This window comes from Thermobia domestica, chromosome 7 (assembly GCF_964235325.1).
Source record: "Thermobia domestica chromosome 7, izTheDome1.hap1.1, whole genome shotgun sequence".
Classification (NCBI taxonomy): domain Eukaryota; kingdom Metazoa; phylum Arthropoda; class Insecta; order Zygentoma; family Lepismatidae; genus Thermobia; species Thermobia domestica.
The window spans coordinates 191,783,701-191,806,100 of NC_137460.1; the positions used below are offsets into that span (position 1 = coordinate 191,783,701).

The 22,400-nt window shown below is 37.0% G+C and overlaps 1 protein-coding gene across 4 annotated transcripts in view; it reads left to right on the forward strand.

The window, feature by feature from the left end:
• Nucleotides 1–22,400, forward strand: part of Nf1 (neurofibromin 1) — a 234,845-nt gene that overhangs the window by 158,950 nt on the left and 53,495 nt on the right. For all 4 annotated transcript variants that reach the window (XM_081765704.1, XM_081765708.1, XM_081765706.1 and 1 more), the window contains 4 exons: nucleotides 1,184–1,283; nucleotides 4,837–4,960; nucleotides 15,150–15,283; nucleotides 17,429–17,569. In XM_081765704.1, the coding sequence (XP_081621830.1) occupies nucleotides 1,184–1,283; nucleotides 4,837–4,960; nucleotides 15,150–15,283; nucleotides 17,429–17,569 (499 nt within the window). The remainder of the gene's footprint in view (nucleotides 1–1,183; nucleotides 1,284–4,836; nucleotides 4,961–15,149; nucleotides 15,284–17,428; nucleotides 17,570–22,400) is intronic.

Consider the following 22,400-nt stretch of genomic DNA (forward strand, 5'->3'; position numbering starts at 1 on the left):
GAATACGGATGGCCGTTATTGTTCGCCTACTATATAGTTCATTTTCCCGGACTCCAAGCTGGCATTCGATCCCAGGTCGCGCCAAGTGAACTTTGTGGTGGAGAAACACCGTGTGCGTGGGTTTCCTCGGTGTTCTCCCGTTTCCCCCACTTTCTTCATTCCACCACTTCATTCATTTCTCGTCATCATCGTCTCCTTTAGTCTAGCCGGCATAAACGTGGGACATAAAACTCAATAATTTCATTTCCAAGTTGGTATCATTCCACACAAAAACCTTCGCAATTCTAACGAGCAGAATTCAGAAGTGTCCTGAGTAAGAGAAAAACAAGGTTGCTAGCCTGTGTTGTGCCTCTTTAAAAAACATCTTTATTTCTTACAACTTTTTCAGATAACATCCATAAACGCAAATCAGCTAAATAATTCATCCTCGTCATTTTATACATTTATTTTTTATTGCTTTGCTTTAAACCAATTACTATTGCATATGAATCAATATAATATTCTTTTTTTTTATTTTTGTGCTTTTTTATTTCTTCATGTTTTGCTCTGAAATCCTTCCCTTTCAAGTGAGCTGCCAGCAGACTGGTAGATTGGCTTCAATTTATGAAAACTTTTTTTTCTTTTCTTTCATACTTTAGTTTCTCTTTGAGCCTTGTCTTGAGCATCACATTTTAGTTCGAAGAACGTAAGTTACTTTCTTCACGAAATCATTGATACTTCTTCGTTGCGTCTTTGTCAGTGTTTTCGCCACACAGCCTCTTGTAAACATATTCCACCAGTATAAAATTCTAAAATTCCGAACACTGAAATACATATTACACTGGCACACTTGAATGCAGAACTAATAATGAGTGATACAAGAAAGAACCTACTACACATCCCATTAATGAATAGACTTGTTAAATCTGATATCCTGCACGCCCACTACAATTTTCATTAACAGCTTAGGAAATAATGTTGCATTAGTGCAACCGAGTTCGAAGATAGATAGGCAGTCAACTTCCAGAGTAACTAGTAATGCATGTTTTATGAGGAAATGCTAGCGGCCGAGACACGGCAAAGTTAACAGGAATTGTAGTTTTTCTTGTGTTTTTTGTGTCGTTTATTGTATAAATACATTTTTAATTAAATGCAATTTATTAGGTGTTGAGTTAAAATGGCCTTTCTGTATTCTTTTATTTAGATTTGGAGAAAGAAACTTCTCAGGCAATTCTAGCGAACGTGAACGAATAACACTCACTTCCTTAGAAGTTATCACTGATGCTCTTCTGGAAATCATGGAGGTTTGTATATTTTAACTTAATATTATGAAATGTATTACTGATCTCAGTAGGTAACGTTTTATATTGACATGTGTTTTGGAGCTTGGTTACTAGTGTTCACAAAGTTCTTCTCTTTCAATTATTATTATTTTGTTTTCCTGTACATTAGTGTTTTAGTGTGAGAAAATATTTCTACTTGGAAAAAAAGAGCAGAAACAAATAATTAAGTACGACAAAAAATAAGTTGAATATTCTTATCATGTTGTGTTAGTAGTGAAGCAAAATAGTCTAGAGTAAGGAATAATGCTTTTATAGGTAGGTGCTGGGGATGTTAAAGATCGAATTTATTGTTTATAAAACATATGAAATTTTATAATGTGATGTAGAGTCAACTAATTTTTATGCATTTGATTCTTGCTTGAGATACTCCGTTGTTCCGACAAATTATCTTTGGCATCCTGGTGTTTAATAGTTTCGAAGAAAATCTTTATCCATATGTATTGGAACGTTGAGAACTCGAGATATTGTAAGGAAATATATTTGTTACTTTTGTTTAGACTAGAAACTATGCTATGCATAACTATTGGAAATCTGATAGAATGGCTATTTCCGTTCGTCTGTGTGGCGACAGGTATCAGATCAAAAACGGTAAGAGATATCGAGAAGCAATTTTCTGCAATTGTTTGAGCGTCCCAAGAATAGGTTCCATCTCCCCAACCAACCCTCTGTTCAAACTGCAAATGGTAGAAATCGATCGTTTTCAGTTTCAACGTTGATCGCTATAGAACTCAAACGGTAATAGATAGCGACAATCGATTCTCTAAAATCAATTGAGAGTTACAAGATAACTTACTATATCCGGAAGTTATAGTAAGCTTTCTTCTCAGTATAGTAAGTTTCTGTAGACAACTGCTTTAGACTTTTGAAGGGTACAAAATTCACACATCGCGACATTCGATCTCACCAGATGGAAAAACACGTAATCAAATTGATCACGTTTCAGTAAATAGAGGAAGACGATCTAGCGTAATTGATATTCTGTTGTTTAGAGAAGCTGACTGTGATATTGATCACTACCTGGTAGCAGCGATAACAGGAAAGAGATTATTGTTGCATAAAGGAAACACTCAACATTTGAAATCGGAGAGGTTTAATTTAGAGAAATTAGAAGAGGACCAAGCGATAGGGGAAAACTAGATTGAAGTGTCAAATAGATTCTCAATTTTATCAAGTTCGGAACGCGCTAGTGTTAAGGATAGGTTGAACTTAGGGTTTAAATTAGGGATTGCATTAGAATTTCAGCAAAAGAAAAATTAGGGAACGCGGACATAGAAAAAATTAGGGCACACGGGAACACACTTGGGTTGAAATTAGGGATTGCATTAGAGTTTCAGCAAAAGAAAAATTAAGGCACGCGGACATAGGAACAAATCAGTGTTCACCAGGAATGCACTAAGTTAGCAGAGAAGAGAAAACAGGCAAAACTCCGTTGTCCTACAAAATCCGAACGATATAACTACACCAAATTTCGTTGACATCAGATAGGAACCTTGCAAAAATTTTAGAACAAAGAAACGCGATTTCTCCAAAGCTACAATGTAGAAAAGGCTATCAACATCACGTTTATATATTAAAGAAAGCCGACAGAACAATTATCACTGACACAGATAGCATTTGGAATAAATGAAAATATTTGTTTGATGATGTACTTAACACGTAGTCAAAAACTGATGTTCGTGAAATAAGGAAAAACTACACAGCAGAACCGTATATTCCAGAGCCTAACCGAACAGAAGTAGAAATTACTATAACCATATTAAGGAAATAGAAGTCTTCGGGTGTGAACTAAATTCCGGCAGAGCTGTTTTTTAGCTAAAGGGAAAAAATTGTGGAACAAGATACACAAACTCGTTCTTCTTATCTGAAATAAGTAGGAATTGTCACAAGATTGAAAAAAAAATCAATCATTGTTCCAATTCACAACTGACCATAATGCCTAGATAATTATCGAGATATTTCCCTTCTGTCAACATCCTATAAGATCCTCTCAAACACAGTGTTAGCAAGATTGATCCCCATATCCTGATGAAATTATTTGAGTTTATCAGAGCGAATTTAGGTGAAATCGATCAACTGTGGCCAGATACTTCCCATTCGACAAGTACTCGAAAAGAAATAGAAATAAGTACTCCGGTGCATCAATTGTATATTGATTTTAGAAAGGCCTATGGCTCAGTTAGGGGGGAAACATTGTACAACATTCTTACAGAATTTGGAATACCAAAAAGCTAGTAAGATTCATTAAGATGTGTTTAAATGAGTCCCAAACTAAAGTCGGAGTAGGAAGATACTTGTCTACGAGCTTTCACGTCGAGAATGGCGTAAAACAAGGAGATGCATTGTCGCCATTACTATTCAACTTTGTTCTGGAGTACACTACAAGGAAAATCAGGGAGCAACCAGAGCTTAGAGCTAAATGGTACTCACCAGGTCATGGCGTATGCTGATAATGTAAATATAATAGAGAATGATAGGAGAACAATAGAAAGACATGCAGAATTTTTATTAAAAGTTTGCAGGGACATGGACTTAGAAGTAAATGCAGAGAAAATTATACATGGAAATTCGCCTGGATCGTAGTACTGCGAAATATGGATACGTCATCAAAATGTTAAGTTATACTTTCGACAGAGTAGATACTTTCAGTATTAACAGACCAAAACCATATCCACGAAGCAATTAGATGTTGACTGAAACCAGGGAATTTGCGTTGTTATTCAGTTCAAAATCTCTTGTCTTCGCGAATTGTCGAGGAATTCGATGCTTAAAGTATATAGAACTATAATCATTCCGAATGATAGGACGATTTATGAGGTTAGCCTACGAGCTCTGATTCTAACCAGCGATACTGATTGATGAGAGGTATATAAATTAGAGTGAGAAATAAATGTATAGTGAGAGGATTAAGTTAGCAATTATTTAACAATAAGTGTTGTCCGGCCTTTGTAATTCTACCCCCATCTGTTGAAATCAGTAGTCATCTAACTCGAATTAATACCTCTCTAAACAGCTACCAAATAAGTAAGCTCTCTGTAAATTACATTTCTACAGATAGATGGTAATCTCGAAGCGATGTTTAATGTAGAACTCAAAAATATTAAAAACAACATATTTAACTGAGACATCGGAGAGATTTCTCATTCCGTTGAATGTATCATCAGTGGGTCAGAAGATGGGAAATGTTATGGAACGGATTTGTGCAACCACAGTGAAGCGTAAAGGCATAGTATTCTTTAATAAAGATTTATATTTATACGTTGAGATATCGAAAGATGGAGACCATGTTCTTGATAAATAAATGCTGATGATCTCTTACATAAACTTAAAATTAGCTAATTGAAATTTGGACGTGTTGCATGTTTTTCTGGTAAGCTCACTTAGTCTAATTTCGAAGTTAAAGTACCGTTACCGAACAAATGTTTGGACAGCTATATCCATGTCCATCTATTGTAAGATACTGTTACTGTAGATAGAAAGAAAAAGAGACTTATACGTTTCATGTACTCCATTCCAGGCTTGTATGAAGGACATTCCAGAATGCCAGTGGCTTGCAACGTGGACCGGTTTGGCCAAAAGTTTTGCATTCTGCTACAATCCAGCTCTCCAACCAAGGGCATTGATTGTGTTTGGATGCATAAGTAAGTGTGTTAATTACTAAAATAGTAGCAATTCCAGATGCGTTAGTTGTTGCACAGTAAAATATAGTTTGTTAAATGAATATTAGGCGCGAAAAAGAAATACGCCATTTGTAGTCAGAGTTGTAGCTACGAACACGTCCCACAAATCATAAGAATCTTTTGCAGCATTTTCTAATTATGTTTAACAAATATATTTGTTCACATTTTCATCGTCATAACCCGTCATAATCATCATTACCATCACTTCCACTAGTATTACTATTTCGTTTCCTTCAGAATAATGGTTAAGAGAACTTACACATTTTTGCATAATAATTATTATACATAAAAGTTCATCTGTTGAGAATTTTGTTGCATTTATTTTTATTTTTATTTTATTTTAATTTTATTTATTTATTTTTTGGTTAAAACAAGATATCGTAACCTAAACCATACGTAGGTTGTTTGCTACGTAGGGATCGAAGTTGCACATTGTATTTTTAAGCTGTAATGACAGTAAGTGAAAGAACAACTTGTGCTGTACTGGAATGGAACGTGTATTCTGCTTTCCAGAAACAGAGCGTCCTTGTGATGTGCCTTAGGGCCAGTCCTACAATATCCTGATATTCTTTCTGATTACTATCAGTCAAAATTAGATATATGGAAGTTGTCAGCTACTTTAACCCATGGATCGTTCTACAATGTACTGTGCCTGATATATATACTCTGTCAGATAGTTAACCCGAAGCAAGGTTATAACGGGCCATTTGATTTATTGGTTTTCTGCTGCTGATACTGAAAACAATTGAAACTTCAAGTACGTTTTCAGTGTGCTTGTTTAAATTGAAGGAGATGGAAAAAGATTACTGCTACAATGGCATTCGAAAAGCAAGTGCGACAAAGAAGCCAAAATTTAAGTTTTCAAGAAACTGAATTATTACTTAATGAGTACCGGTATTTTTTGTAATGCACGTTATAGTCCAGGGGCGCACTATCGTAAAGGCAAACACAAACTTAAGTAATAAACACTTTTTAGGCTTCACTTATATATGCATTGGTACTACATACATAGAAATGTTGCTGTTCGTCCTTACAACCTAAGAAGCAATACTAAAATTGACATATATTCGAATTAAAACTTACCTATCAGTTTTTCTTATCTCGTCAACAATTTCCTCATGTAACTGACGACAACTGTCTTTTGTCAATCGAAATCGAACAAAAAACTCTTCTGCAGTCCATTTATCAATGGATTGATTCGTTGTCTGATGATTTTTGGTCTTCTAGACCTCGCTATATATTGAACAATCTCCTCATCGTCATCTGACAGCATCAACAATTCTTCGATTTCGTCTGTGATTCTCTACACAACAACTAACAAGTAGTTGATAGCTGTTAACAGGCAATTGAACTTCCTGTCAAGGTAACAACCAGCTGATAGGGTTTATCAGCCACCTGATTATCAGGACATTGTAGAACACTTATCGGAAAGATGTCAGGAGGATATTTATATCAGACAGATATCAGAAGATGGTAGGTCTGGCCCTTAGTGGCCTGAAAACCTCAACTTTAAATTTCACTCTGTGTGTATTTTGTGTTGAGAAAATATTGTGGTGGAAGGGGATTATATACTGAAAATTTTTATGGTACGAATTCTTAATATCAGTAGAAAGAAAAATACGAGAAGATAAAGAAGAATGTAGATCCCTTTAAGTCCTTTGTTCTTGACCAAATTGTCTGACCTGAGACTTTTTGGTAAAGAAAACATATCAGGAATCAATTGCTAGCCATTCCAAGAAGAACACCAGGTAGGGTTTGGTGTTCAACATTTCTTTACATCGCCCAGGCTGTGTGATATGTAAACCTATAGCTTTACTTAGGATCCGAATTATAGAAGTTGACGCCCACCGGGAATCTATACAAATTGCAGAGAACCTAGATAGAATGACTGTTACATGACGTATAGAATATAGTGGAAAACGGGAGATCTAATACTAGAGGTGACCGAAAAAACTATTTACTGAAGTTGAGTTATGCAGGTGATTTGATTGTACATCTAGTAACAGTGTGGTATTCATTGTAATAGCGTCGCAAGATCCTAAGTATTAAAATCAAAAGTGACGAGTTATAATGCAATTCAGTAGACTTTCGAATCCGTACTCCGTACTATCCGGCCTAGTTGTGTTATAGGTTGTAACTTAATTAATGTAACAGACGTTAGATGATAATTCCTGACACCAAGATTTAAGAAAAAAAAATGCCATGAACATATGGCATATTGGTCATATTTGCAGAATTAGCGAGGGCCGAAAGCATGGAAATAGTAACTTCGAAGCGGTATATATATCGAAAACCAATAAGCTTATAGGTGGCGGTCTAGAAAGTTTAGAGGTGACGTTAGTGTTCAATAAGTAGTTGCTCGATTCACATACAGGTGGCACTTGTGTTCAAGACACTACAATGCAGGAGTGCTGTCATTGTGCTGCGAGTGTTGAATAGGACAAGTGGCGGTGCTGACTAAAACATGGTGCTTTATTCAAACCGCGAACAGGCTGACGTGCTGTTCGTGTACGGTCATGCAGATGGCAATGGTCCTGAAGCAGCACGACTCTATCAAAAGTGTTTTCCGAACAGACTTCAACATCATACAGAATTTCTTAATCAATTTATCGGCGGGAGTGTATGAAACGGGGACCGTATTACCTGCCCATGTGAACGCTGGTCAACCCCGTCGTGTACGAACACCTGTTATAGACGAACGTGTTTTGGAAGCTGTGGACAATGAACCAGGTACGAGTACGAGGGAACTTAGCCCTGAAATGCATGTTAGTCACATAACTGTGTGGGTTGCGGGGTACAAACTCTGACAGAAGCGAATTTCCAACCACATGAAGCATTTTACCAGTGGTCCATTCACCAGACCACTACCATCATGCTGTTTCAGGCATTAGTATTGTTCACTAACGAGGCCACGTTTGGAAGGGATCTTCAACATGCATAACACATACATGTGGACAGATGCCCATCCCCATGGTAGGGTTGTCACTCATCAGCAGCACCAATTTGGATTCAACGTATGGTGTAGTATAGTCGATGATCAACTGATCGACCTGTACATGCTACCCCAACTGGAGTACATGTGGGGTAGATTCGGGCAGTACAAATGATCTTCCTGCAGAATACACGGCCCCGAATTACTGAAAAATGTTCCCCTAGCGATTTGCCGCAGCATGTTTTACATGCACCATGGGGCTTCCGTGCACATCAGTGTGAATGTCCGCTGGTGGTTGAATAACAACTTCCCAAGATGTTGGATCGGGCGTGGTGGTCCAGTGCATTTTTTCTCATATAAAGTTGTCAGTGACTTGGAACAGTATATCCATAGCGCCTGTGCAACTGTTCGCCACAACCCAGGTATCTTCGAACGAGTTCGCCAATTCATAATCCGGCGTTGTCATGCATTTATTGCTGTCCATAGCAGACCAAAGGTGGCCATTTTCCACTGGGCTCGCGCTCACCTGTCTCAGCTGGGCTCGCGCTCACTCGCGCTCACTTCTCTCAACTGAGCTCGCACTCACTCGGGCTCGCGCTCATCTCTCTGGACTGGGCTCGCACTCACTCGCGCTCGCGCTCACCAGTCTCAGCTGGACTCGCGATCACTAGCGCTCGCGATCACTTCTCCCAACTGGGCTCGCGCTCACTCGCGCTCGCACTCACTAATCTTATCTGGGATCGCGCTCATGTCTCTCGACTGGGCTCGCACTCATTCGCGCTCGCGATCACTTCTCCCAACTGGGCTGGCACTCACTCGCGCTCGCGCTCACTTCTCTCAACTGGGCTCGCACTCACTCGCGCTCGCGCTCACTTCTCCCACCTGGGCTTGCACTCACTCGGGCTCGCGCTCACTTCTGTGCACTGGGCTTGCACTCACCGGGCTCGCGCTCACTTCTGTGCACTGGGCTTGCACTCTCCCGGGCTCACGCTCACTTGCCTTAATTGGGCTCGCGGGTATATGATGGGTATAAAGAGGTATTAAAATCTAGACTTTGACTAGCAGTAGGCCTAATTCAGTAGAAAATAGAGCTATTAATGCTATATATCAGTTGTCAGATATAAAAATAAAATAATAATGTTGTTGCAGGGTTTAATGTATTAAACGTGGGCAGACTTTGAGGAACTTGAAATAAAATGCTCCTGATATTTAAATCTGGGCTTTGACTACTAGTAGGCCTAGTTTCTCAATAGAAAATAGGCTGTATGCCTAACGTCATATAGGAGTTATCAGAGATCAGAATAAAATATTAAGAGTGTTGCAGAGTTCATGTCTTAAGGTTGTCATCACACTTGCAGACCAATACTAATTAAATGAATCTCTCTCTTATTTACTAAGATCAAAACAACTTATGAAAAAAAAAAAAAAAAAAAAAAACAGTCCTGTTAGCAAACAAATTCTATTATATAAGTTCTCATGCCTTATCATGAAATTATTTTAATGCAGTTGATGAATTGTCAGGCTTATAAGAAAAATTTGGTTCGAAAATTTCCAGGGCCAAAATTAGGCTTACTGTCGCCCATGTTTCACACATTAAACTTGCAACATCCCTATTTTATTCTGATATCTGATAACTGCTATATGACATTAGTAGCTCTACTTTCTACCGAGTTATTTGGCCTATTTGTAATTGTAGTTAAAAGCTAGATTTTAATATCCAGGGCATTTTATTACTAGTTCCTCAAGGTCTGGCCACGTTTAATACAACGCAACTCCGCAACGTCCTTATTATTTTTCTTATACCTATTACAAGTCCTTCAAGGAAGCTTATGTTTGCTATCGGTGAGCTTTTGTCCACCCCTGTAATATGAGACTGTCGGTGAGCTTTTTGCCGGTGAGCTTATGTCCAACACCCACATTACGCATAGATATCTTTTGTTTTTAACTAACACACAGATTCTTAGGTTTTAATTTTTTATTTATTTATATTTTTGTGAGAAGACAGCTTTAGAAGTAAAATTAGAAGTAGAAATTTAGGGAGACATTACAAGTATTCAACATTCGTGAAATTACAGAACTTACAATAATAAGAGCTAAACGTTTCCCGAAAATCTGCTAAACGTTTGGTAAAGGAAGTAACAGGATCTGATATCAGTGACTAAGTGTTTGTTAAAACCATTTTATAATAAAACAGCTACCTCTGCGGAAGCTAAAAGCAAACCAAAAGGTAAAAGGGAACTTTCTCTGATCCCTTTATATCGGTTTGAATGTAACACAACGAAATAATAGTACTTCAGAGGGTATTGCAATGTCAATGGTCTCATAGGCTCCAGTAATACTTGCAGGAGTTCCGGCCTATCCTATAGGGATGTGCTAATCAAAGCACTAAAAATTAGAGATTTTTGAGAAATTTTGGTAGTGTATACCTCCAGAGCAATAACTTTTATATATATAGAGAAGGAAAAGTAGAAAAATATTTTCTAAATTTTTTAAAATGTACTTTTAATCGGAGGGGGCTTGTAAGAGAAGTAACACGGATAAAAATTAAGACTTTTTGTTGCTTCAAACTAAAAGAAGAAAACTTCCCTACTATATTAATTGTCGTATACAACAATCAGGGTCGGACTTCAGCGGATTGGACCGATTGTTCCCAGTCGGGTCCCGCGCTAGAGCGTAATCTACTATTCAGTGCCGTCTTAGCAGCATAATGTTCCCCTGTGGAAACCAGTGTGGCTCCTTTGACTAAATTCTGCAAGTAATACATGCAATTAATACATTCTGCTCGCGGGTCCCTCGGCCAAGTGATCATCAGACTGTTGGATGGCTCCGTTACTCGTGGCTTGTGAAATACTCACAATAACATATTGTAATACATGTACATCCATGAACATATAAACAAGGGAGCGTATAGCCTGCTGGCCTCTATCTAGAATTTGAGGGAGTAAATAGTTTGTATTACAAGCAATATTTTCTGAAGTTAATTCTGCAGTAGTTTTTTATTTCTTTACGTTTCCAACTTCCGATGAAAAAATAGGCCTAGTAAGTGATATGACACCTCAATGAATACCAGGATGATATAGTCTTAATGCGATTTCTTTACTTGTTTTTCTGGAACCGGGAGTCCCACAATAGTGTTCCCATTCGGGCCTGCATCTTCTAAGTCCATTGGATTACTTTTACCCCTTACTTTGAAGCAAGAAAACTTTAATTTTTTAACTTTGTGACTTCCCTCTGGAGCAACCACTACTTTTAATTATGTATTTGAAAGCATATTGTTCTGCTAAAATACATTAAATATGAATATTTCTTAATTTAGGCCAGGTTTAAGAGTATTAAAACTGAAAATTTGAAAGTATGCGTTATAGCCTGTATTTTGTTTAAACAATACCAAAGAAAATTAGAAGTTAATGAAAGCTCAATAAAGATGTTTATGAATGAAATTTACGTCATAACATCAGTTTGAGTCAAGAAGTTATGTGTAATACTTTCGAAAATGGTAAACATATTGTGGTTCTAGTTTTCAATTCATCTGTACATTTCCTTATGTATATTAAAAGCCGGTTCTTTAATGGAGTAACATAACGGAAAAATAGAACTTATATAAAATAAGGTAATATTAAGAACTGCGTTAAAAGAGGAAATGTAATTATGTCAATTTACGAAACTATCGTGAAATTTAGAATGTTTTGTGTTTGTTTGTTTGGAGCTTAATATTCTTTTTCATCAGTGAGGTTATATGAGATCTTGCTCGTCTGGAGGATGAGAATACTTACCACTTATTCACAGTGAATCAATATGAATAAGTGCCTGGCAACCCTTAGATATTTCGTCAGGTATGTGCTAATCTTCACGGTAATAAGATTTGATAAATCCGCAATGAAAATATTGTCAAACATCAAAATCGAATTGTAACCAGGGGTAAAAATTGATCTGAAAAGGTTGGGGAACGCATGACGTCATGTCAGCCCTTGTGCCTATCTTTGTCCACTATATTGTTTAGGAAGTGGAGGCAGGCCCGTATCCAGGGAGGTCTAGGGGGGGCGCCCCCCTAAATTTTTGCGGGCCCCCTCTAAAATTTTCACGGTAGGCTTGCAAATGAACTATAATATAGTGATGAACTATAATATGGTTGGATCGGGCCCCCCCCTAATTTCAGCCGGGTCCCCCTACAATTTTGGGCTGGCTACCGGCCTGAGTGGAGGGACGCCATAGATATTTTTGGAAGTGGGAGATGACGTCCCCCGTGTTTTCCTTCACTTTTAACTCTGGTTGCAACAAACGACACGCCATCGTTTCAGGGTAGCTTTCAAAAAAAGACTTTAATGAAAGGAGGTAAACATCTTTCTTTTTTTTAATAGCCCATTGACTTATATGAGGAAGTATTTTTCTTTTAAATAGACGAGATTTTACTCATTCAATTTTACTAATTTCTTCTTCTGGCCTATTTAAGGGCTCCTAGCTTTAAAAATATTCAATGTAATATTGTTTTAGTTTTTATTTATATATATTAAAATTACATAATACAGTGGTTAAATTTCGCACAGAATACATTTAAAGATCTCAAGAAGAAGTAGTCAGTAAAATTAACTGGCTAAAATTCTTTGTTTCCTCATATAAATTAATGGGCTGAATAACCATTATGATGCAAGTTATCAACATTCCTAAGAGATACTCTTGTTTATTGGGATTTAAAGAAGCTATAATTAAATAATACATAATTATTTCGCTCGACTTTTCTATGAACGCACAGCTTCATTAGTTGTTAGTAAATAAATTTCCTACTTCGGAAGGTCAAGTAGTTTCCTTATTCTATGATCTCGCACACACACACACACACAAAAAGCTTGGGTCATGGAAGTTGTTACTAAAACAACAAAAACAAATCCCTGCCTCAAATACCATCCTCTCATAATAGCCATGAAAAAGTCGGTTCTCTATCGAAAGGTGTTTGAAGTCCTCTGGACAATAAAATGACAGCTCAGACCTTAAGAATGTGATTTTTCATTTTGTAAAGTTGTTTAATTCTTCCTTTACAATTCTGCACATGGAATGAATTTTTTTTTTTTTTTTTTTTTTTTTTTTTTTTTTTTTTTTTTACTAGAGCAAATTGGTCTACGTGAGTGTGAAGTGAGCGCGGGCTCGCACTCAAATGAGCTCACACTCACTTGCGCTCGCGCTCACCAGTCTCAACTGGACTCGCGATCACTTCTCCCAACTGGGCTCGCGCTCACTCGCGCTCGCACTCACTTATCTTATCTGGGATCGCACTCACTCGGGCTCGCGCTCATCTCTCTCGACTGGGCTCGCACTCACTCGGGCTCTCGCTCATGTCTCTCGACTGGGCTTGCACTCACTCGCGCTCGCGATCACTTCTCCCAACTGAGCTCGCACTCACTCGCGCTAGCGCTCACTTCTCCCAACTGGGCTCGCGCTCACTCGGGCTCGCGATCAGCGCTCAATTATTGAGCCCGAGCCCGGTTGAGCGTGAGTGCCGAGCTCACGAGCGTCGGGCTCGCGAGTTTGGACACCTATGTAGCAGACACTGTCAGCATCTCCTGTGATTTGCCCGACGAAGGTGCGTTTGTATCTCTTTCCACGTCGATATCTACCGCTTCGAACTTACTTTCCCACGCTTTCGGCTCTCGCAAACTCTGCCAATATGCTTATGATATATATTCATTAGACCTTTATGTGATTATCTCGGTGTCTTATCTTCCGACGTTTGTTACATTAATTAACCCCACCTTCGCACGCGCCGCGAAGTCACACTTAGAAATTTTAGTTTTCTTAGAACTGTTAAAAGAGTTTGTTTTGTAAAATATACATGCGCAATTGTCAAAAACGTTGCAAAGAAAATATGAAACAGTTTAATATTGCTTCAAAACAAAATACACGTTAAAATTAATATATAGGCCTATAATAAATATTGCGGAGTGAGTCTCCGCGCGCGTGCCTTGATGTTACAATTGACCACGCGTGCTATGGAGGATTAAGTTACAGTCTCTATTTGTAGAACGAGAAATATTTTTGATGTAGTCGTAAAAACGTAATTTTATTAAGAAGCAGTTATTTATAAAGAACTTTCCAAGAAGTTTTGGCTCTAAAATCTCAGGCCCGCCGTTTCACATGAGTGTAATCATCTATTATGAAATAGTAAAATAAGTTGATAAGCTTATAAAATAGTATATCATCCATCCATTTACTTAACTAAACTAACTTACTAAGTAACTAAGTAACTAACTACCTTACCTTACCTTACCTTACCTTACCTTACCTTACCTTACCTTACCTTACCTTACCTTACCTTACCTTACCTTACCTTACCTTACCTTACCTTACCTTACCTTACCTTACCTTACCTTACCTTACCTTACCTTACCTTACCTTACCTTACCTTACCTTACCTTACCTTACCTTACCTTACCTTACCTTACCTTACCTTACCTTACCTTACCTTACCTTACCTTACCTTACCTTACCTTACCTTACCTTACCTTACCTTACCTTACCTTACCTTACCTTACCTTACCTTACCTTACCTTACCTTACCTTACCTTACCTTACCTTACCTTACCTTACCTTACCTTACCTTACCTTACCTTACCTTACCTTACCTTACCTTACCTTACCTTACCTTTTAAAAGCTCCGTTATCTATTGACAGAACTTGGCGTGGATTACGTAAAAGGTTATCTTTGTAAAACCTCCAAAATTGAGTATACTGTCTATTGAAGAAACGCGCTGATCTTTTCATATGTTTGTTCAAAGCAGTCATGAGGATAATAAATGGACAAACAACTTCTATTCCTCTGCATAATTTGTCCATAGTTTCTTTGTCTTCTCTTTTTAACAAGTTTTCAGTTGGCTTTCTTATCCACTCTCAAGGTGGCATATCAGTCATTTACTTCCCACAACAAGGCAATCTTAAGTTCTCATTAACAGGTACACCACACGCGTCTCGCATGTAATAAATATATGGAAGGACAATGTGTTATTTTACATGAAGATACTCAGATGATTTTAACATGCGTAATATAAGAACTGATTGATAGTGTTGTGACCAAATTCCAAGATATGCAGGTGGCTAAGTTGGCCAAATACGAGTAATAAGTTATACGTAACTTACAGAAAAAATAAGGTCAAATTAGGCAGGTGGCCAGATCAGTAGGTTTCACTATATGACGTTTTGCTAACAATATAATTTTTACTTTGTTTACAGGCAAAAGTGTTACAGATCAAGATATAAAACAACTTCTAAGGATTCTAGTGAAAGCTCTTGAGAGCTTCACTGATATAACTCTCCTGGAGGCTTTAGTTATGTGTTTGACAAGGCTGCAGCCACTACTAAGACCAGTAAGTGAATTATGTTTTGATTTTGTGGTTTATGGTTTTAAACTTTAAATGCTATTTTCTCCTGAGGGTTCGTTCCATATCAGTTCAAGGATTTTAACGTCCATGAGGTCCATATTTCCATATTTTCTTTCATTGCCGTTTTGCGAAGTTTCCTCTGCATGGTGGAGGTGTCCTTGGTGCATTCCTGCTTCCTAGGCAACTTCGTTGGTGATCCAAATGGTGAAGCTTCGTTGCCCTGTCCTTTTTATTATTTTTTATTCCACTTAAACTGATGTTGCAACCATTCTTCTTGCACTGTTTTCTAATGACAAAAACACTAAAGTGGGCGGCATTTTGGTCACAGAGCGGAAACCAACTTGGAAACAAATTTAACACAGCACTCACAACAATGGTCCTGTTTTGTGCGTTATTGTCGTCCGCGCGGAAAAACAACTCCGTTCCCAGGAAGCCACTGCACAACACTGCAGGACGCCACGAGCCAGGTCGGGTGAGTCCATTCTGTCCGGGAGGAGGAAGGAACAAAATTGGCCAAACGTAGGCTGAACAACCTCTGTATTTAAGGTATACTATAGAATCTTTCATTTGTCTTGTCTTAATTTCGTCAAATATCCCAATAATTCTAAATAGAAATGCAAAACCTTTAAATTTCCCCTATTATCGATTCTGTTCGTTGTATTAAACTTTTTTTTCTGCGGTGACTATAAAAGTGCTGTGACGAAGAAACATGGCTATGAAAACAGTTTAAATATTTTATGTATTTTGATGTTTATCCAGCTATGTAAGTTTATTTTCGTTTCAATTTTTGTTATGGTTATGCCGATAGATAATATTAATGAATATTTTCTCTACTGTTCAAGTAGTATTGCTCTAAAAAGTAATAGTGTGGGTAGTTCCGTTTTCAACGCCTAAATTGCTACTGTTTAAAAACTAGGGCGTGAAAAATCGTAATTAGTGAAAATTATTATGGTAGAAAAACTAACGCTCATGCGACTAGTAAATAAGTGCCCACGCATGGATAAAGTTACAGTTGTACATTTTATACTAATATGGCGACCCTGAATCCGATAGCCTGTTTTTAAACACATCCATGGGGCCACGAAAAAACATCGCAAAGTTTGAACTACCACTTATGTCAGTGGTGAACGTGCTTACACTTGAATGCATTTCTAATTGCATTTTTTTTATATTAATTTGAGGGTGCTGAATCCAATAGAACTATTTTCAAATATCGCGTCCATGGGGTCGCCAGAAAAATTATCTCAAAGTTAGGATATATATATATATATATCGTAAATCCTAACTTTGAGGTAGTTTTTCTGGTGACTCCGTGGTCTGATATATTTTTTAATAATTCCATTGTATTCAGTGCCCTGTAATTAGTATAAAAAGCACAATTAGAAATACATTCTATCTTGAGTACTTTCGCCATTGGCATAAGGGTTTTACAAAGATCGCAAATTTGAGGTCATTTTTTCTCGTGACCACATGGACGGATAATTTAAAAAATAGTTCAATAGGATTCAGTGTTCTCATATTAATATAAAAAGTTCAATTAGATACATATCCAAATGTGTGCACTGTTACTAATGGCATGAGCGTTAGTTCTATAGTCAGATGTCGTACCATTTTTTCCTCTGTAATCATTGATGATACTACCGATGGTCTGAAATATAATTCATGTAATTTCCTAATTACAGATTTGCAACGTATTAAATCTATTGTAGATACAGATTAGTAAGCTAATATTTTTAAGGGTCATATGTACTTGTAATATACATTTAAAAATGTATTTTGATGTAATTTTCGACCACAGCTTTCATCGCATACAATAATTCGAAATAATTATACATTCCACTATTTATCTGTGTAATTTAGGTATTAAAGAAAGTTTGACAGATCTTAACTGTTCTTGGTTCATATTCCAGATAATATAATGACGGTATGTTCTTGTTAAATTTGTGTAGATAGACTAGTATAGAATATTCGTCTTGAAGCTAGTTTAATCTGTTTCAGACTATTTTTATGTGGCATTTTTGCAGTTGTTTCATTATTGAACAGAGTGTTAAAATGTTACTTATGTGGGCTATCTACGTTCACAATTGTTCCTTGCTGTTTATATTAACACACTTTTTATCGTTGCTTTAGGAATCTCCTATTCATCGCGCTCTCTTCTGGGTGGCTATATCAGTCCTTCAGCTGGATGAAGTCTCACTTTACGCATCAGGACTAGCATTGCTGGAACAGAACTTGCACACTTTGGACTCACAGGGGACATTTGATGAGAAGGTAGGACCTGTGGGCTTGTTTTGAGTTTCATACACACTGTAAACGAGTCCATACAATGAAATGACCAATACTACTCATAATAACGATACATGTTAAGTTTTTTGATCAGTGTCGTTGAACATTTTGTCAGTTTTTCTTATTTTCATTTTCTTCTATTTCGTTTTTTGTTTGTTGTTCAGCCTTACACTATTAATCACAGCAGCTTGCTTCATGTTATGTTCCTAGATAATGTGATTTTAATATTTCGCGTAGAGAGGTAATTTTATATCAGTGTTGCGCATTGCGCATGTTCATTTAAAACTCCTTATACTTGGATATGCAATTAAGAGCCTCTGTGATTTATTGCCGGAGAAATAAACGAATGCCATCCTACTTTTCTAAGCCTACCCACGGGGTCAGGCACGCCCTTATGAGCGACAAATCTCGCTCAACTTGGTGTCTTATTCTTACTACTCATATAATATCCAATAACAAGTGTGTTTGTGCATCTTCCTTCTGTTCGGTTTGTCATCACTTTTGGCTCGATAAAAATTTCTTAAGACTTAGTTTTCGAATACCCTTATCTCGTGTACATCCTGTCATCTTAATGATCAACTTTCTCACTTATGGAGTACTGCATATATTGTACTCTTACAGGTTTTCAGTTTTAACTTTTCGATATCAATCGGTTCGATATTTTATTACTCGTATTAGCGTGCATTTCTTGCCATTAGTTCAGTTTTAATTTCGTCACTAACCTTGTTTTCATCTTACAACTTGACACGCTAATGCGTACATATACTGTATAATATGCTCCGATTAATTATCACTACTGATGGATTGAAAAATCAAGTCCCCCTATTATAAAGAAAATTATACCGGAGGAAGTACAAAACTTAATTGCACCAACACTGGGAATTAATGGTGACACGGTGGATAAAGGTGCCACAACTTTGTGAATGCACATACTTAAATCAAGTTATTTAGGATTTCTAAGTTTCCCTGCACTAGTTTTATGACAAATGCAAATTTCAGCTGGTAACAAACTGATTTATTGTAATAAAATATATGAGCACCAAAAACAACTACGAAAAGCTGGAGGACTTCAAATTTACTTCTTTACAATTACTTTCATAAACCTCCAGATTTTTAAAAAAAAATAATTATTTGACTGGAGAAAATTAAGAAGAGAGAAAACCTTCACTCTGGGCGAAAATTCGAATAACTGCATTCAGTAGCAAAACACTTAAAATTGTAGTCAAAACTTTATTTAATTATGACCCCCCCCCCGCCCAAAAAAAAAAAAAAAAAAAAACAACAACATAATTTTGAATTACGTACCCAAACCAAGATTAACAATATAACGCGTGCACACGGATTTAATGTGTGCCCATATATCAGCAGCTTGCAATACTTACGTAACAAAATTCGTACGAAGTATTCAATTAAATTCCAATGCTAATAAACCACAGATAGAATATTAACAACACACACACACACACACACACACACACACACATATATATATATATATATATATATATATATATATTGTAAAATTTGGCACTCTTTGTGAGAAATATCTGAATTTTTCGAATTTCTAGAGGAAATAAGAGAGAATTGCTGTTTAGTCCCCATTTTGGGTGTGTAAACACAAAAGTTCATTTTCCTTATGGGAGATTCAATGTTAAATTTTAGAAGCAGTTTTCGCCAGTAATCAGTCGTAAAGATTTTGGGGCAAATGAGTTGTATTTGTTACAAAATACAAAAACACTCGTTCACAAAGCTAGTAAAGCAGTCTCAAACATTATTTTGGGATGGCCTCCCCTTTTGGGGGGCAGGGGGCGTAAAAAGGTAGTGGGTAATGTGTCACCAAAATCCCAAAATTTATTTTCCGAGTGCTAGTAAGCGTCAAATTAATCACAAATGTCACAGAATTAATGCTCCAATGCTCCTTACATGTAAGAGTGACTGATAATGGGGCTACAGCCCCCTTTCAAAAATAAAAAATCACCATAAATATCCTTAGTAGGGACATACGAGAACAAAGTATTTTTTGTCAATTAATGTAAAATTTGGCGTCATTGTAGCAAAAATGTATGCGTTTTTCACATCTGGAATGTTACTTTGATAACGTACCGCCTTTGGGGGCACAGGGGGCGAAGCATTAGATGATGGATATTTATAAAAATTCAAAATTTTGTTCCGGACATGCCAGTGAGCGTCAGATTATTCACAAATGTCACAGAATTAATATTCCAATGCTCCTTGCATGGTCAGTGACTCCTATTGGGGTACAGCCCCCTTAAAAAAATTACCATAAATATCCTTATTAGTGACATACTAGGTATTTTTTTGTTAGTTAATGTGAAATTTCTCGGCATTGTAGCAAAAAAGTATGCGTTTATGAAATCTTGATCGTTATTTTGATAATGTACCGTCTTAGGGGGCACAGGGTGCTAAGCATAATTTGGTGGATCTTTATAAAAATTTCAAATTTTATTTTGGAAAATCCAGTGTGTGTGAGATTGATCCCAAATAATACAAAATTAATATTCCAATGCTCCTTGCATGTGCCAGTGACTGGTATTGGGTTACAGCCACCCTTCCAAAATCATATAATTTACGATAAATATCCTTAGCAGGGACGTACAGAAAGAAGGTAAATATGCTTTACAATTAATGTACAATTTGTCATTATTGTAGGGGAATGTTTTGATTTTTTTTAAATCTCGCATCTAGTGTAAATGAATATCGTGTGTCATTGTACCAGATTGAGGATATAGCTTCGTTGTTTTGGCATCACTGGAATATAATCAAAGAATTTTGCGTTTTAAAAAACCAAATTGTACCCTTCTTATAGCATAAAATCACACATAGGATGAATGTGCCAATAGTCGTCACTTTTTGATTGCAACTTCGCCTTTTACTTCATAACTTTACTTCATAACAGATACAGATGAATGCTTAAATTGTACATTGGTTCTAATATTTGTAGCTTACTGTGTGATACAGGATCATTACATTTGATATAAAACACATAGAACAAAGTTTACAATTAAAACAATCCAAACATGCGAAAAATGCCTATAGTCGTCACAAAAATTCTCAGTCGTCACCTTAAACTTCCAGTGTTCGTCACTCTTACAAATTCTTATAGTTCAAGCTTATGCAAGTATTAACGCTTAAGATGAGTGGCTAGCATGTAAAAGACGGTCAATATCATCATCACTATCACGCACATCGAAACAGTTTTCGCACATGAATTCCACATCTGAATCCGAATCATCCACACCTGGGAAAAATTCTTTGTGTGATTTGCTAATACAATTAGCGTGAAAGATTTTGTTGCATTTGATACATGTAGGGTTATCAGTAAGTATTACTAACTCATTACACTTGGCGCATAACTGAGATTCATTGCGTGGCTTTGTAATTGTTGTTTTCTTTCTTGTTTCAGCTTCGAGTCTTTTTCGTTTTCTTGCTTCTTGAGAGAGAGATTTTTCTCTTTTCTCAGCTTCCTTTTTCTCATAGAATTGCTTCCATTCATCAGACGAAACAGCTGATGGAAACTTCTGAGTTGATCTTCTGGTTTTCGTGCGTTCCACCTCTCATGACCACCAGAGATGTTTCTTAAACGGAGAAGGAACAGCGACTTGTGATTTGACAAGAGAATCTCCATTAGAACTGCCTTCCTTCACGGGAGTCTGCGACGGTTTAGTTAATATTGGCTCACTTCCCACACTCGCTGACACAGAATCTTTGAGCAGATGATCGCTTATTTCTGCTTTCTTCTTAATTGATTCCCAGATATTGTAGAGCTTTTGATCTTCAGGGTCGATAGTAGATTTTCCTCCCAAGACGTCGTTAAATTTAACAACTGTATCATGACCGATTTCATTCTGTAAAACATTAAGAGCCGTGTGATATTCTTGGATACTATACTTTTTTGAGATGGTGCTTTGATATTCGATAGTTTCTCCCCGTGTGTGGTGATCCAAATATTTCGAATAATCAACTGCATCTACATTTAAAGGGGCAAGTCCACACACCCGAAAGCTATTCTCTATCGTCTCCGGTGTGGCTTTGGTTTTTACAACGTCCACTAGAATTAGTGCAAAATCTGCTTTGGTCACTGTTCGATTTGGATTAAGCTTCTGCCAGTCATAAACAGCTTTCCTCCAATGTTGTTTTATTGGTTTATAAACTCCTACGTCTGCAGGCTGGATTATATGTGTGGCATATGATGAAGAACATAAAGAACAATTCCATTCTTGCTGCAGAAATCAGAACACTCTTTGGTAATGTGAGATTTATGTCCATCAATGAAATATAGAAAGGGAAGTCTGCTAGTTTCTTTTAAGTAGGGATACAAAATATTTGCAATGTATTCAAAAAACACATCTGACTTCATCCATCCAGATTCAGAGTGTCCTATTCTCCACGATGCCGGAACGGATTCACAAACTCCTTTAGGTGGCTTAATGTAAGGGTAGACAATCATTTCCGGTAAAACTTCTCCATCCGCAGAAAATGAGCACATAACTGTAATGGTTTCCTTTTCGTTTCCGTGTTTTATTTCATAAAAGTTTTCCCACCCTTTTACTCCAATAACAGTTCCACTTTTGGGGCATAGTTGGAAATTTGTTTCATCCCCATTTCCAACTTTCCTTGTGTCACTAAACTCTTCCACTAATTTCTCACCCTGTAAGAATCCCTTTAGTTTTTCAAACCAGTTCCGAAGACTTTGTTCAGAAACTTGAGCTCTTCCGGTAGTTACGGACTCTGCAGTTCGCAGACTGATAATCGGATGTCGTTGTAGGAAAAGCTGAAAAAGAAACTGGGTTTATTA